The sequence below is a fragment of the Anticarsia gemmatalis genome, chromosome 11, assembly GCF_050436995.1.
Source record: "Anticarsia gemmatalis isolate Benzon Research Colony breed Stoneville strain chromosome 11, ilAntGemm2 primary, whole genome shotgun sequence".
Taxonomy (NCBI): Eukaryota; Metazoa; Arthropoda; class Insecta; order Lepidoptera; family Erebidae; genus Anticarsia; species Anticarsia gemmatalis.
The window spans coordinates 1,998,496-2,016,651 of record NC_134755.1 but is presented as its reverse complement, the minus strand read 5'-3'; the positions used below and the strand labels follow the sequence as shown (position 1 = coordinate 2,016,651).

The 18,156-nt window shown below is 33.1% G+C and overlaps 1 protein-coding gene across 1 annotated transcript in view; it reads left to right on the top strand.

The window, feature by feature from the left end:
• Positions 1-14,558, top strand: part of LOC142976704 (uncharacterized) — a 150,210-nt gene extending 135,652 nt beyond the window's left edge. The window contains exons 4-6 of the mRNA XM_076120213.1: positions 8,007-8,140; positions 11,020-11,221; positions 11,764-14,558. Coding sequence (XP_075976328.1) covers positions 8,007-8,140; positions 11,020-11,221; positions 11,764-11,936 — 509 coding nt within the window. The 3' untranslated portion in view covers positions 11,937-14,558. The remainder of the gene's footprint in view (positions 1-8,006; positions 8,141-11,019; positions 11,222-11,763) is intronic.
• Positions 14,559-18,156: the final 3,598 nt, after the last annotated feature.

Below are 18,156 nucleotides of genomic sequence, written 5' to 3'. Positions count from 1 at the left end.
ATTTATTGAATAAAGCATGAAGTTTTATTATTATTTTCAATACATCATGTTGCTTACTTAGAAAACAAAGTTTTCCTGAAATACTGGCTATTTATGTATGACTGTCCTTGCGATTTATTTATGGTCATCGCAAAGGCCAGACGTACTGGAAATTGTAAGAGTTTAAAATCGAATGGTAAGTCCGTTGGAATCATCGGTATCCGCGGGATCAAGACATCCTCTCCTTTGTATTTTCCTTTTATGATTGTCGCCTCAATGACGTTATTCAGCAGTCTTTTCACAGCCAGTCTTGTTCTATTGCATAGTCGAGGTTGATTATTGTAACGCAGCATGATGACAACTGATCCTACTTTTAACTGCAAATTGTGAGGTGGTAATCCAGGCAATTCTAGTAAATTTAAGAACTCAGTGGGATAGTTGATTACGTCATCCTGGTTCATTACGGTGTCGACTGATTTGAAGGAAACCAACTGTCCTGGAAGAAAATTCTGAATGGTTGCATTAAGATCCTCGACATCATTATTTTTCGCTGCTAATATTGCTGCTAAACCCACCCAATTATGGTTATTGAACTTTTGCGCTATATCTGGGAAAACTCGCTGAAAAAGCTCCACTTTTGAGTCTGTGATGTGACAGAAATCTGTAGGTAATGTGATAAATCCGGTCGAGGTGTCCACTGCAACTTTATTATTTCCAATGTCTAACAACTGCTTCGCGAACACATTTTCAGTTTCATCTTGTTGCAAAAATTTTCGCATGTTAGTTGTTAAGTGGAGTGTCTTTACGTACTGCCACAAATTTGATGATTTTAGGCATGCATTTAGTTCATCAGCAACAGTTGATCGGGGAATAACTGGAAGAGTCTGACGGCCCCACCGAAAATATTTTGGTTGTCACGAAGATCTTTCAACGTTCTGTCCAGTGCCTCCAGTGACCTCTTATGGGCCATTGTTCATTCATCCCATACTCGATTCGAATCGATTTGCATACCTGTAGGATCTTGGCCATTGCGCTATTTTTGGCGATGTTGCAAATTGGTGTTTCGGTGATTTGCATGTTTAGTGGTAATTTCAAGGCAGAATGTGCAGTTCGCCCGCCTCCTAGCAGACTTGCAGCTATTCCAGATGAAGCCAACGCTAGAGCAACATCATTTCGCGATGTGATCCTCGCCAAAAACAATGAAATTAAAAACGTTTTTCCGGTTCCTCCGGGAGCATCAAGGAAATAAATTCCACCAGATCCACTGTTCACAGCTTCTATCAAAGTGTCGTACGCAATTCTTTGTTGTTGATTTAATTGTGTAACATTTGTACGAACTGTTTCGGCCAATGCTTCAATGTCGTACTGATGTTCTCTTTGCAACTCGTGGTTTAATGCATCGTGCATATGACGATTGGGTGCTGTCATTCCGAAACACGACAATACTTTATTTGCCATCAATAAACACATATCTTCTATCATGATCAATGTGTCATTGTAAATTTCTTCATTCATTTGTGTTGTAGGATTCATTATAGGATTGTTTGACGGCGCACACGATGCAAAACATCCTCAGACATGTCATCTCTATACTTAACCCACAAATCTTTTGGATTCGAGGGGAAACATGTCGATATGATAATCGCAAACGACGTACGAATTTGATGCGGCGACGAAGATATTACGGAATCCTTGAGCGTATCATCCCAGTGCGAATCGTTCTCAAGTAAATGTAATAGTTGACATGCCTCACGGTAAGTCGCACACAGCTGTCCATCAACTGTTCTCAGTTGTTTAAACGATGTCGGACCACGAACATTCACCAACAACAACCGCAAATAATAACATTCATCGATATTTGGATGTACTGTGTAGATGCGACCCAGAGCATCTGAAGCAAATACATTTGGATGTCCTTCAACTGGTGTTCCTTGTTTTCGACGCTGAAATGATTTCGATGATGCGTTCCATGTGTAATAGCGTGGCATGTCAGCATACAGCAAAGTGCGAGCAAAATCATCAGTTTGACAGACTGTGAAGAAACTTGTTAATGTTGTCGACGGTGGATGTGCCGCTCTGTCTGCCGCGTTAGATTCATTAAAATAAACTCGTTGACCATTTTCTAAATGGACTGCCAAATGGACTACTGTAGGTTGTCTTTCATGGATCGCAAATGGATGACCTAAGTCAGGTCGTCTTCTCCTCGGCATCGTAAATTGTAATTAATCAAATTGAGAAAATTTCCTGCTCATTTAGCAGTAAAGTGTCTCACTCACTATCACAAAGGATCACCAAAGTGAAGAAAGTTCTAGCGCACATAGCCACAAAGATAGAAATAATATTGTAATAATTCTTAAAACTTCATGCTTTATTCAATAAATGTATTTTTATTAAATATAGATTGGATTTGACATATTAGTTGGTTGTTCTATTTTAAAAATATATATATATATTTGTTTTTTTTTTCGTTTTTTATGTACTATGTATTTTGTGACTGAGTTTTAGCGAGACTAACGAACAGCAATTCATTTTTATATATATAGATAACGAAGTCGCGTTATGGCATATCCATTAAAACAGTTGCCGTGACAACGGAATTTTGTTAATTCAATGTCATTATAAAATTGATTATTCGCGACTTCGTTCGCCACCTGATTTTTTTCGGGAAATGCGTCATTTTCCCGGAGTAAAAAGTAGCCTATGTCCATCTCCTGGCTTTAAGATACCTCCCTACCAATTTTCAGCCAAATCTGTTCTGCCGTTCTTGAGTTATAAGTGGTGTAACTAACACGACTTTCTTTTATATATATAGATTTATGACTGAGCCTCGTATCTCTATTTTCAAATTATAGGGGAAATATTTATCTTCGATCTCGTTTTATTAGTAGATGAAATGATGCTGAGCCAGGAAAACGACATCAGAGTTTTATTTGCTTTCATTGTATTCTTTTGTGTGGGATTCGCGTTTATTTTATGCAGAACATTTAAATAAAAGAGAATCTTTAAATGAAGTATTGTTGGCGAATGACACATGACGTATATTGTTGTATATTTTCAAGTTATTGTTTTGACTTCACATGTGGTTATAAAGATTGTTGCTACTATTGGCCCATTGCAAGTTGCCAAAGCCGTAGGTATGTTTTTGGCACAAATTATAATTACTTGTCAGGATTTTCTAAGGGCTCTTACACACAGTACCAGCAGGTTACGCGGCTTGCTAGCATCATTTGTTCCTAGCATTCGTGTGATAATATTGGGTATTGATAAATCTGCGTTGCTTGTGCTGACAGCAGTGCCGTCGGCATGGGTGTAGCCATAACACGGTTTGTATGTATGTTTGCTAACTCAAAAATCTATTTGTTTATAATTTTTTTGTCTCCTGTCCCATTAAATAATAGCGAACTGTTTTCATACCTGATAATTAAGGCCGGTTAGCTGCCAAACACCCGTTAAAATAATCACAGATATTGAAAACTTTATAATTCAATAGAAATTCGCGTTCAGTTCATTAAAATCCATTAACAAAGATTCAGTTGCAGTGCCTAACACAGCTGGATTACTAACTAAATAGGAAGATTATAGCTGAATCCAATTACGTTGTTTAATTAAAGGTTATGCTTTTACTAATGAAGCTTTGTTTACTGATGATGCTAATATCATTACATTTGTTATTGCTGTTTGTTTTACATACTTACATACAAACATACGAATGTAATATAATATATAGTATATATGTATAAAATACTATATAATAATATATATGTAATATAATATATACAGGGTGTCCCAAAACTCAACGATAATCCGAAACAGGATGAAAGGCCAAGTCATACCGGTTCTAGGAAAAATAAAAAAAAATTCTATGTCACTTAGTTCAGCAATAATAGATATTTTTCAAAAAAGTTGAAATTCCACACCCTTGCTCGCATTTTCAAGTCCTGTAATCACGAATGTCACAATTTCGAAGTGTTTTTTTGTATTTCGTAATCCTCATAAAATATGCTATTAATCGTAAAACAGATTAATGCACAAAACATTGTTAATTTAATAAAAAAAGTTAAGTTTTAGTGGGTCATAGTTCACAAAAATATATTTAGTTAACTTTGACGCTTCATATTGAAAAAAAAATGTACTACACTACCCTTGGCAAGTTATTTCAAAAGTTGGCGCATTTAATCAAAATTTCAAAATGGTGCAACACTTGCAACATTCCTTGCCATTAAAAATGTTATTTTTATTTGAACGAAGAGTATCCCCGCAGATGGATCGGATGCAGTGGTACAATTTTATGACCTCCTCGTTCCCCCTATCTAAATCCAGTAGATATTTTTTACTGGGAATACATAAAAGAAAAAGTCTATTCGAAATCAATACAAAATCTATCAGAACTTCGCCAGAAAATTGACACAACGTCAGAGGAAATAAATGCAAGGAATTTTGCTTGACTGGTGAAAAGGTCATTTGTAAGGCGTTGCAGAGCCTGTGTTCGTGCCAGAGGAAAGCAGTTCGGAACTACTCTAGTTTAAGGAGAATAATTAAATGCCACCAAAAACATTCTGTAAAACCTCAAGTCTCGCAGCTCAGTCTTTCTGGCGTAAAAAGTGGTGAGATCTATATAATACCAAGTCGATTAATCTATTTCGTCTCTACTTAAAGGACCTTCTGTCTTAAGTAATTACATAAGTTATTATCATGCCAATATTAAAAATATTTTACGTTTAAAACAAATAGACCGACCTGGCCATCGCATGATTTGTATGTATTACACTACACAGCACGACGAGAAGTTAATGCTCCTGAAATTTTAATGGCGAATTTGTGTTTTCATGCGATGACCAAGTCGATCTTTTTGTTTTAAACGTAAAATATTTTTAATATTGGCATGATAATAACTTATGTAATTACTTAAGACAGAAGGTCCTTTAAGTAGAGACGAAATAGATTAATCGACTTGGTATTATATAGATCTCACCACTTTTTACGCCAGAAAGACTGAGCTGCGAGACTTGAGGTTTTACAGAATGTTTTTGGTGGCATCTCACTTCTTTTTGTAGAACGAACATAAGTCCAATTTGTATGAAAAGACGTTTTTTCTTATAATTCAACATATTTTCCTATGGGAATGTTTTTCAGTTTCATGGGCTAAGCACCCTTACCCACCTTATATCCCCTCCCGTTATGCCTCATATAGTATGTACCTATCTTCACCTATTATTTGTTATTTTCTACAGTAATAATGATTCTTAACTGCAAATGTAATCTTGTAATCTTATACATTTATATGGGATTACAAAGTTAATGTTGCAGTTAGTGTATTTAGAAAACTGGACCGAAATTAGAAAATATTGAATTTTTCCCATGATTAAGACACTTAACCCTATTTGTATTCTAAATTTTAAGCTTCTAAGTCTGCTAGAAGTACCTTATACTTTTGATGATCGGTGAGTCAGTGAGTCAGTGAGTCAGTGAATCAGTGAGTGACAAAATTCAAAATTTTAACAAGTTGTCATTTTTAAACTACTGGTTCAAATGGACTGAAATTTTAAATATACCGTGTTTATACAATGAATAATTAGTAGCTGAAAATTCAGGCTTCTTGTTTTATCCACAACGACATTATAGGGGGGTCGAAAATAGCCCGAATTGCTTCGAGAAAAGGATGGTACGGCCGTGCCGCTTTTTTTTGCTCGACTTGCGGGGGCACTTCCGTGCCCCCAGATAAGAACGATGGTTCGTTCATTTTTTTTTTAATTATTATTACTTATTATGTTTATTACATTAAATATTGGTTATGGACTGACTCAATTACCTCTTTACTAAAAAGAATTGCTTTCCTCTGGCACGAATACAGGCTCTTCAACGGCGTACAAAAGATCTTTTCACCAGTCAAGCAAAATTCCTTGCATTTATTTCCTCTGACGTTGTGTCAATTTTCTGGCGAAGTTCTGATGGATTTTGTATTGATTTCGAATAGACTTTTTCTTTTATGTATTCCCAGTAAAAAATATCTACTGGATTTAGATAGGGGGAACGAGGAGGCCATAAAATTGTACCACTGCGTCCGATCCATCTGCGGGGATACTCTTCGTTCAAATAAAAATAACATTTTTGATGGCAAGGAATGTTGCAAGTGTTGCACTATTTTGAAATTTTGATTAAATGCGCCAACTTTTGAAATAACTTGCCAAAGGTTGTGTAGTACATTTTTTTTTCAATATGAAGCGTCAAAGTTAACTAAATATATTTTTGTGAACTATGACTCACTAAAACTTAACTTTTTTTATTAAATTAACAATGTTTTGTGCACTAATTTGTTTTACGATTAATAGCATATTTAATGAGGATCACGAAATTTAAAAAAAAACACAGCGAAATTGTGACATTCGTGATTACAGGACTTGAAAATGCGAGCAAGGGTGTGGAATTTCAACTTTTTTGAAAAATGTCTATTATTGCTGAACTAAGTGAAATGAAATGTTTATTATATTTTTCCTAGAACCGGTATGACTTGGCCTTTCATCCTGTCTCGGATTATCGTTGAGTTTTGGGACACCCTGTATACATAAAATCACGCCATTTTCCCATATGGGTAGGCAGAGACTAGAGAACGCCACTTGATACGATCCTACAAACTTGCTTCATTCACATCCATACATCTTGTCATACAGGACCGCCGTTAACGAGTTCTTTGTACCCTGATTTCTTTTTAAGAAATTAAAGTTACAATATTGCTTGATTTATACCATTAAATATTGTAGCTGAAACTATTTTTATTTCAATCGAAGTTTTGTGTTACGATTTACAGATAAGATTACAAAATATACATTTAAGATAAAAGAGCAGAATTTCTTCATGAAATAGTTTTTATTTTTGTAACATTGCAAATTGGAACAGGTTATCAGCAAACCAAATACGACCGAATATCGAAAACATAACTAAAAATTGACTTCCAATAAAAGCCTAACAAAAAGCTATGTTACTAAAAAAACAAATTAAACAAATAGTAAAAGCTTCGTTTTTTATTTATTCATCAAATGCTCTGTTCCGAATTTGTTATATAAAAACAAAAATAAATATAAACAAGTTTGTTATCAACAAATTTTATTCTCTGAGGGTAGAACAGTATTCTGAAGAGTTCTTAAGGAATACAGAATTTATATTCTGGTCAAGGAACAAACATTGAAATCAGATACGTCCCAGTGAGAACGTAAGTGCGTAATATTCATAGAAGTGGTGCTAGTATCATGCCCTGTAGGATACCCTTCGTGATGTGATTTTTATTTTGTAAGGATTCAATTTGGTACCTACTTTTTGTTCGGAGCTCCCAAAAGATTTAGAATCGGAGTAACTTGGTCTTCATCTTTTTGTTCGGCTGTGGGATAAGCGATATTTTATTACATAATGGTTAATCAATATCACGTGTTTGGTTTCTAGAATATTCTACGGCTTGTTCGTTCCGTTTGTCAGATATATATTATTCTAGTATTCTCGTGAAATTTAAGTGTTACGATCCTTATAAGATTGTTCGGAGAATTTTGAAGCGCAATAACTACTAATTAGCGAACATTTTCCAAGACATGAATGGATTTTATATCGTTTTCTCAAAATCCGTAATTTAATAAAGTCACGTTGAAATTATGTCTCGGAAAATATCAATAGCGAAGCTATCAATGTATTTCTTGATAGTCTGAATCAAAAAACTGTTAATAAGTAGAATAATTTCTTTAAACAAACCTAATACCACGCCTGTTGTAAGAAGGTTTAGGCAGAGGTGTAAGAAATACACATAGTTTTCGCCAATAACAATGAGACTACACTGAGTTACTATGATAGAAAAACATTATTATAAAAATTAGAAAATACCAATAGCACTTTGCTCGACCTAAAGCTCGAATCTCGAAACCGAGACTCCACACACACTACCGACGCGCCACAAAGGCAGTGCCATATTTTCTTAATCATTATCAATAAAATAATAATATAAGGTCTAGATAATAGCTAATTCCTTTTTTTTAACACTATTTCAGCACTGCCACCCATCGGTCCTGTATTGAAGGCAGACAAAGATCGTTACCAGCCCGGTGAGGTGCTCCAAGCCAACTGCACGTCTTCACCAGCGAGACCTGCTGCAAACCTCACCATTTATATTAATGAGGAGCCTGTGAGTATAGTATTATTACGTTCGTTTTAATTTAATGATAACCGAATTGAAAAAGATAAAGATTTTTAAGTAGACCTCTAATTTTTTTATATTTCATGGAGCGTCTTTAATTTTTTTGAAATCTGGAATAGCTTTCTTGAATTCGTATCTGTAGTTTTTAGTCATAATTGCGTTTTTTGGCAAATAAAATCTTTACTGTTTTGGTTCATTCATATCCACAAAACTTATTCCTCCTTCAATTAACTTAAGCGGCTGAACTACGCAGTTGGATTGTTTTTTTTAATTCCAGAATTCATATTAAATATAAATTCTAAGCTTATCATTAACTTGTGCTTTTAGTTTGTATACGCACTCAGCATTTCAAGTTATATTTTCAAGACCTAATACATAAATAATTCTTTAAAATAAAAGTGTTTTGTATTTATTTAGAACGCTTCATGAGATATATTTTATTTGCTTTTCCTACATTTTTGTATCCACTTAAGATAAAACTTGCAACTCTTTTAATCCGTTGAGAATTTTCTTTTACATTATCGTTCCGCCATTAAGATTTAATCGGGGATTTGAAAAAGCTTTCAATTCACTCGGATTTATTTTACCAAAATTTTGCCGGGTCTAGGATTAAGATTGGAAAGTTTTCGATCAGCAATCAGCTTTGGCTAAGAACTGCTAAGTCAGTAAAGACTAGCTCAAAGGACTTGAAGTTCAAGGGTCGTTACGGAAAAACTGATGACAAAGTATGAAATAATATTTTTATAGACTTTGTGGTCTAGACGATATAATTGCTGTTTTAAGTGACCATAATAATACTATTGAACATACCAGACCTTAGAATAGTACCTATCAAACGATACTTAGTTTTCCCAAATCTAGACATCACATATCATGAATACGTATTTCGATGCGTGGTAATTTTTTTAAAATTGTGGGTAAATTTCAAATTAGAGGAAATTTTAAATTTCTTACATCTATACTAAGTTTGCTTGATTGTTTGTTTGAACGCGCTAATCTCAGGAACTACTGGTCCGATTTGAAAAATTCTTTCACTGTTAGATAGCCCATTTATCGAGGAAGGCTATAAAATCATTACGCAATGACCAATAGGAGCAGAGTACCAATAAAAAATGTTACAAAATCGGGGAAAATTTTGACCCATTCTCTCTTATGTGACGCAAGCGAAGTTGCGCGGGTCAGCTAGTAAAATATACAATGAAATTGTTAATGATAACGGCAGCTTATAAGGGGATTTATAACATCAAACCTTTCTTATACCAAATACTGAGGTATGCTAACGGGACAAGTCATTTTATTATAATAGGTATACCTACCTGTAAGAATATTGCATAGTAAAATAGCAAACCAACCAAGCCGGAAAGTTGAATACAGATTTTTTATACGATTACTAGACGTTATTGTACAAAAAATACTTTAAAAGAAATAACAAGATACTTATTTCTTTTATTCGTACGGTACAGTTGTTTTGACTAAACCTTAAATAATGACCCAATTTGCAGGTATAAAGTTTTCAAATTGGTTTTCTCGTGTCCACCTGGGGCTTGCTAACTTGTTTCAACAAGACCTATAAAAGCAGACGGTCTGAGAGTTTTTACATCTGAAAATACTCATCAATCATAATTAAAATAATATCTGCATTTAATTTGAGCGTTTAGGACACTAATGTTTTATTATTCATGAGACCGTATTTGCATTTTTAAAAGTAAAATTACAATGTATTTTTTTAATTATTTAACAGTCCAGTGGATTGATTAATTACGTTTATTAGAGTGGAAGCTTTTTTGTTTTAATATATTTTGTCGTTTGTTAACTACGTTTTACTTCGGGCTCCAGTCGCGTGTTTTTTTTGGTATAACCATTTTGCCAAAGTGCGAAGGCTTTCTTTCCTGCAGTCACTCGTAATGCGATTTTCCGCAGTCGTATCAAGTATCAATAGTTTAACTTGTGGTATCTGAGGCGCTAATAAGGTTTTACGTACAAAATTTGTCGATAGCTAGCTGGTTGTCCATGTTAAATGTATTAGAAAATTTTAATCTGGCTAGCTATCAAGATTTTTTTTTAAATTCGAATTTCTGCCCCCTTTGAGGGCTGTGTGAACTATTTTTGCAATACATTTTAGATGTCAAACTTACGACACTCGATAGTACCGACTGTAGATAATTAATTTACGAATATTAAAGTTTTTGGTCTCTTGTTTTATATTTCGGCGTTTAAAATTAAATGACGTGTATTTTACTTTAAATAGTTTTATTTTTCAATATTTATTCACCGCGGTTGTTTTCTGTTGATCATGTTATTATTTAGTTTGGAACTCGATGTTATTTGTTTTTCATTAAATGGAGTCAATATTTTTATTACTAGTGTAGTTATTTGATATTTTATTTTGATAAAATAGAGTAGGATTAAACTTTTAAATTAATTGAGCAAATAACACGTTATGTTAATCATAAAACAAATATTTTTGTATTTAAAACAGTTATAGTACTTTTTTGACATTATATAAAGCATTTTTTATATATTTTGTCTTTCGCATCCTGATTTACTTTGCCATGCCATTCCTTAGTCCTGATACCCAGAACTAGTTACACTTAAATAGTTAGGAAACCCATATCATCGTTTAGACTGGCCAATTTATTATTTATTCATCTTACTCTTAGACTCTGTGAATGAAAAAATAACAACCACTCCCTCATTACGAGAGGAGACCCTTGCCTTACTCTTAGACTCAGTGAATGAAACAAAACCAACCACTCCCTCATTACGGTAGGAGACCCATGACCAGCAGTGGGACAGTAAAAGGTTAAATTTATTTTATTTACACGATATTTGCAAATGTAAATTAATTTCTATCTTCATCATTTCAGCTCCTTTCATCAGAGACGAGTCTCCACCCGTCTGAGAGCGGTCTTCTCTGGACCAGCGTGAAGACTGACATCAAGGTGACTTCGGAGTTGTTCGTGAGTGGACGCCTGAGGGTCGCCTGCTTCGCTACCGTCTATGATGTGTATAAGAGCTCAGCTAATCTTGACTTCTTCACGCCTGAGACTGATCCTAGGCCGGAAAGGAGTAAGTTGAATTATTAAGTTATTTAGTGAAGAATTATATTATTTAGAATTAATATTCAGTGGTTTTGTATTGAATATTGTGATTTTGTTTAATATGTAGCAGCATTGAACATACAATAATGATTTTAATAAATATCCTGTCGTAGAATATCAAATTCTTAAATTTTGGAAAAAAACCCATTTTGATAAAGTTTAATCGTTTAAGAAAAAGCCTAACTGATTTGCATACAATTGTCCTTTTTGTACATTTAGTGCTTTATAAATTTTAATATTATAATATAAGAGCCAAATGTTGGATAATAAAGTAAACCAAGAACTGAAGCTAAACTGAAAATATTTTTGAAATTGATAACTGCAGTATCAGTCATCTTATTTTTTTTTTTTCTTAACCTGTTTGAGTTTCCCACTGGGCAAAGTTACCCCTTCCTTCAGGATCAAATCAGACTTTTTAACATCCCGACATTTTTGCTTGGGTTTCCCGCGTCTGCGATGACCATCTTACATTAATTAATTAACTGAAATTTATTTTTCTTTCAATTCCAGTCACTCTCAACGGCGCAACATCAGCAAAATGCTTCCAAAGCTGGATTCTTCTTCTCTTCCTCTTCCTCCTACCGATGGTGATGGGCCAAGACTACGGACCTCTAGCCATAGAGTACGATGACTACGACGAAGTCACTATGACTCATTCACTCGCCTCCCTCGTCGGTGGTTGAAGATAAATGTTTGATTAGTTTTAAGGATACGAATTTAGTCTGATATTAGAACCACGATATTTAATAAGCACAGATTTTTTATTTTGCTGTTTTTTTGTAATTGTAATTTACTTTAGTTATTTAACTGTCCGTGTTTGGAAAAATCTTTTTTAGTTGTATTTAGTTGTCTTAAATGTTCAAAGTTATAAAATAGGAGTTTCGTTTTAAAATTCTGTATGGGTGATTGTGCCCTAAATTTCAGCAAAATTACAAAAAAGTAAAAAGATTGTATTTTTTTGTTTATCTGAAGTGATTTTTTTGTATGTTTGTATTCTAAATGAATACAAACATACAAAAAAACTTTTTAAACGATATTTTAGATTGACATGCTTTTCTATATTACCAAAGAAACAGTTTTTAATACCTACATGGTATCAATAGTACTAAAATAGATTTATCTATAGACAGAAGATTATATATAAAAGAAGTTTAATTGTTTAAATATTGTTGTTTCAGTAGCCTATTCGCTTTTATTTTACTGTTTGTTCGTGCATTTATATCTTTTATATTATTTTGGTAAAGGTCTAATATTATTTCTACGTTAATTTTATTAGCTTTATACAAAAAAGATTCAGTTTGGAAGATGTATAAATACTATCCAATAAATGCCAGTAACGGTACGTGTAGGTTTTTCAGTGGTTAGGTTTCTACATGAAATACCAATAAAACATCTAAAAACAGCCATATTTTAAGCGAAAAAAATGGTTTAAATACTATACTTTGTTTGAAAACTATTAGTTTTTTGGTTCAAAAGTTTAGATATTATTTGTTTTGCTTATTTTAAATTTAACTTACACCTCTGTACATTCCATTTTCTAAACACTATTACACAATTATTATAATAAGATTGTAAATAATAATTCTCTTTATTGTAAGAATATAAAATATTGTGATAAATAATAAAGGCATCCACGCCTTGTAATTATAAGCATAGCAGAGAAAATTAAATTTTCAGAGTATCCAGTTTCAAGGGTTTGTCCAAAAATAAGCGTGGCAAGTGAATGGTATCATACAGCAGATTTATCTCTCGTTTATTCGGCTGGTAACGTTTTCCTGTGGCTGTGAGAAATGCTAGTTGACGCAACAGTAACAAGCTTTCAACATAATGTACACTGGTGCCACTAATAGCTATATGGCTGGGCTTGCTAAACACAAATTCGGTTCGCCAATAATCGGCCTAGCCGGGCGCCAAGACCGAAAATGTGTAGATGAACCCGATCGGCATAAGTCGAACCAGTGAGACAATAGTGCCGAACCGAATATGAGTATAGCTAACGTCACTACGAAATATAATCAGCCTGAAATTTTAAATGAAATTGAAAAAAATGCGCGTAGATGATATGAGAAGAACGACGGTTTCTCATTATATTTGAGCCTTGAGGCAAATTGAATTCATATCGCGTTGAAATCATTACTTACAAAAAAGCTCATGGATTCATAGAAAAACATATTGTGATGTCCACATAACCGAAAAATAGAACGTCCTACTATTACGAGTATGTTTGGATAAACCATACTATATTGTTTCTTATTATTTATCCACGTAAGCTATACTATCTTAACAAAATACATTTGAAATTAAAACGGCGATGGCCTAATGTAAATATAATAGTGAACTCTACAAAATATTATTTATTATATACCAGTTTTCTTTTTATCCCCTGATATAGAACAACGTTTTGTCTGTTCATTAATACACTTTAATATAATGTACCCTGTAGTTCCATGTTGTTTAAATCATGTCCCCCTTTTTTCCAACGCGTACTGCTAATTTTTAAATCAATAACATCCTAGAATCCCTATTTCATTTATAACCCAGAATTGTACGTACCAAAGACTTTTCAACCTACATTTATGTTGATAGCTTTACTTTAGTAAATATTGTTTAAATAAATATAAAGAGGACAGACAAACAGGCAGAAATGAAACTTAAAAAAGACCAACAAAAATGTACATACATTTTGAAGCGATTTTTGTAATGATATGAGTACCGCCATCTAGCGTAGCGAACAAAAAATATTGTTAAGGATTAAAAAGGTCATTTAAAAATAATCTTGTATGGGATTCTTTATATACTTACTACACGGATTAAATCATGTACTTATTCAAAAAATCTGCCAGTCGTGTGATACTATCGTATAACAAGCATTTGACACCTAAAAATGTAAAATAAGGTTTTTGTTGAACACATTAGGGGCGCTGATTGAATTTTCATACATTTTTCTGGATAGGTACTCAATTGTCGATAGTCGATAGTAGTAGAAGATTGCCTCCCAGATGTAACACTGACTGAAAACTCAGCTAGTCTCAACACGAATGAAATCTTTTTAAAAGCATTAAAATACACGCTTAGTTCACCAATTTCTTGATTCCTTTCAATATGTTACTCTTTAAGTACGTGAATTCAAAATTTTTCTCCATGTTTTTCACCCTTGTACTAATTATATAAACTTTAAAATTACTGTTATGTACATGTTACGCAAAGCACTATAAGTTAATATATTTGATATTGTTGAATAATTTGTCCAAATATTTTTATTACTTCGACAACGTGTAAATAAAAATAAAGTTTGAAATACGTCACCTTTTGTTTTATTTATTCACTGCAAAGCCATATTTATGGAGTACTCTTCTGTCAGCACTCAAGCTATAGGAAATAATGCATAGTTGAGGTGTTATAGCGCGTCTCTACAGTCGGCATTAAGACTTTGACATAATATAAAATGCACCATATGATAATTTCTACGTCACTAACCTATTGTCGACACATGATAATAGTATTTAGAATTGCCTTTAAAAAAATCAAAGGCGCTATAAAACTCGGTGCTGAAAGAGGAATAGTTAACCTTTAATCAAAAGTAATAGTCGACCAGTGCTGTTGACAGTACCTAATTCAAATTTTGGTTTCTGTTTTTTGTATTCTAATTGAATTTCAAATCAAAACTCACATTAGCCCGCGTGTCGCATAAAAACCACACAACATCTTAATATAAAACACTTTTACGGCATGCAGTTAATTTTTGATAGCGATCTTTAATACCTATTCGATACATAGACTTAAACATAATACTGAAAAAATGAGTCAAGATTTCAGTCGAATAAGTAACTGATACATATTACAAAAAAAATGTGAATTCAGCCAAATACCATAACAATACATTATTATTGTCTGTCTGATCTGAAATAGCCTGATCTCAAAAGTGACAACTCTATTTCATTCCATAAGCAGACCCTATTCAGCAGTGGTCAGCAAAAGATTAAAATTAATACCTTTAAGTAGTAGTATAATAGAAGAGCTCAAAGTTGAAAAAATACATAAAACTAAGTAAACGGTAAGAAAGGAGCTTCTAGTGTTCTCTCCCTAGAGAGGCATGAGCCTAAACGGAATTGTAGTTCTATGATATTTCGTTAGATGGCGCTGAACAGAAACATATGTTTTCTTTTATTTTATCTATTATTTTGTTAAGTTATAGTCAATTTATATTGCGATAAGTAGAATATTAGTTTCATAATGCTGTTTATTTTTAATAATATAGTCACATCTGGAACAATATTAGAACTGCTAAATAGATTAAGCAATTTTATGAAATAATACTTATAGAACGGATTTGCTAATTTTTCAAACAACACCCAAGTTTGAAATGTCTCCAGTTATATTGGTATTAATTTCGAGTTTAGTTTGTCAGATTTTTCAGCTTAAAATCTACTTATATGACTCAATGTAAAAAAAAAATACAAATTAGTACAAATAATTTCATTTCAATCATTGTATTTATCTAGAAATACTAAATACAATGACGTAAAACATTTATATAGATAAGGATGACAACAAAATAGGATGCAAGGTATACTTTCATCTTGTTCATTACATCATAGTTCTGAGACAAAGAATAATAAAAAAAATTGTAGAGAATAAGTTGATTCACACTGGCAACTGAATGCAAATCTACATCAACAATACACAAAATTATTTCTCAAAAACAAAACACGAAACAAAAACACACACATACCGTATATAGATAAACAGAACCTAATTGTGCGTCATCCATGAAGACTATGAATGAGTAGAGCATTATAAGCGCACTGTTTCATGCGAGATACAATCGACACACATTATTAGGTAGTGGGTGCATTTCTTACAATTCTGTCCTTACTGTACTTTACTTGTGCTTTTGTTGTCACAAAAAGTTGAGATTCAATTAGTATAAAATTGCATTTCAATAATTACACTGTTTGTAAAAAAATCTGATTACAAAAAGCAACGCAAAAAGCAAAACATTGGAATGAATTGTAGAAAAGGAAACTTAACACGGACATCACATATCAACAATACACAAACAAGCTACACAAAAAACAAAAACACGAAACACAAAAACATATACACAACGTATTTATATAAACAGAACCTAATTGTGCGTCATCCATGAACACTATGAATGAGTAGAGCATTATAAGCGCACTGTTTCATGCGACTTACAATCGACATAATATGAAGTAGTGGCTGTATTTCTTACAATTTTTTACTTTACCTTAGATTACAACAGTCCCGATGTTGTCACTAAAAGATGAGATTCAATTAGTATAAAATTGCATTTCAATAATTATACCGTTCATAAAAAAGATCTGATTACAAAAAGCAACGCGAAAAGGAAAACATTGGAATTAATTGTAGAAAAGGAAACTTAACACGGACATCACATATCAACAATACACAAACCAGCTACACAAAAAACAAAAACACGAAACAAAAAACATACACACGACGTATATAAATAAACAGAACCTAATTGTGCGTCATCCATGAACACTATGAATGAGTAGAGCATTTATAAGCGCACTGTTTCATGCGACTTACAATCGACACACATTATTAGGTAGTGGGTGCATTTCTTACAATTCTGTCCTTACTGTACCTTACTTGTGCTTTTGTTGTCACAAAAAGTTGAGATTCAATTAGTATAAAATTGCATTTCAATAATTATACCGTTCATAAAAAAGATCTTATTACAAAAAGCAACGCGAAAAGCAAAACATTGGAATGAATTGTAGAAAAGGAAACTTATAAAAAGCGGCAACACGGACATCACATATCAACAATACACAAACAAGCTACACAAAAAACAAAAAACACGAAACACAAAAACATATACACAACGTATTTATATAAACAGAACCTAATTGTGCGTCATCCATGAACACTATGAATGAGTAGAGCATTATAAGCGCACTGCAATTAGAACGCGCTAGAAAAATCAAATTAAAACCTCTAATGAACAAACATCGTGCGCGAGGCTGTGCCGGTTGTTGGCACAGAGAACCTGCTGGCATAGATAATACAGGGAAATATGAAAATTAATATGAGAATATAATATATTTTTTGTATGAAAATAATTGTAATAAGTTTTAGGGTTATGGGTGTTTGGCTTGCATGGCTCATTAAATATTGTATAGTGTGATGAAATGAAGGTTTACTATAGAAAACATTGTGTAGTATATTGAGATCATTAATACTTAAAATTACTTTGGCTAATTACTAAGAATCGCAGGTAATTAAAACAACGTCCTGCTCAGACTTATTTTGTTTCTTTGTAAAAGTCTCCATGACATAAGACACCGCATATTGGGCAGAAGATGACGTTCTTTAAAAATGCTCAAACATAAACATTTATTACATAACCGAACCGTAAACAAAAAAAAAAATTAAAGGTTTTGTTAAGTAATGATCTACGACAAAATACTTCGCACAGGTTTAATACAATAAACACTATAAAAACTGCAACAAATAAAAACGAATTATACATTCCTCTCATTAAGAAAGCCACAAAGAAATACTAAAAATATTACGATGCACTCAACAGCTAACTAACCTGTGTAACTTATTCAGACCGTCTTCCCGTTCGCATAGTTTGTCTCCGCGGCTTCCGCCAGGGGGCGCCCCGAGCCACACGCCACAAAGCTTTAGCTAAGAATTTTATTCTGCCTTAACTCCACCTCAATTATTTACTATGCGCTGATGTGAATTGATTCTTCTTTGTTTGCTATGCTAATGAACCAGCTTATTTAGTTTTCTAGTGGCTTTCTGTTTTGTTCTGTGTACAGATTATTAGAAGTAAAAATGTTTTTCGTTCTTATTGCAATTAGTTTTGTAGTTGCTGTTTTTATATGAGTTGTTATGTATTTA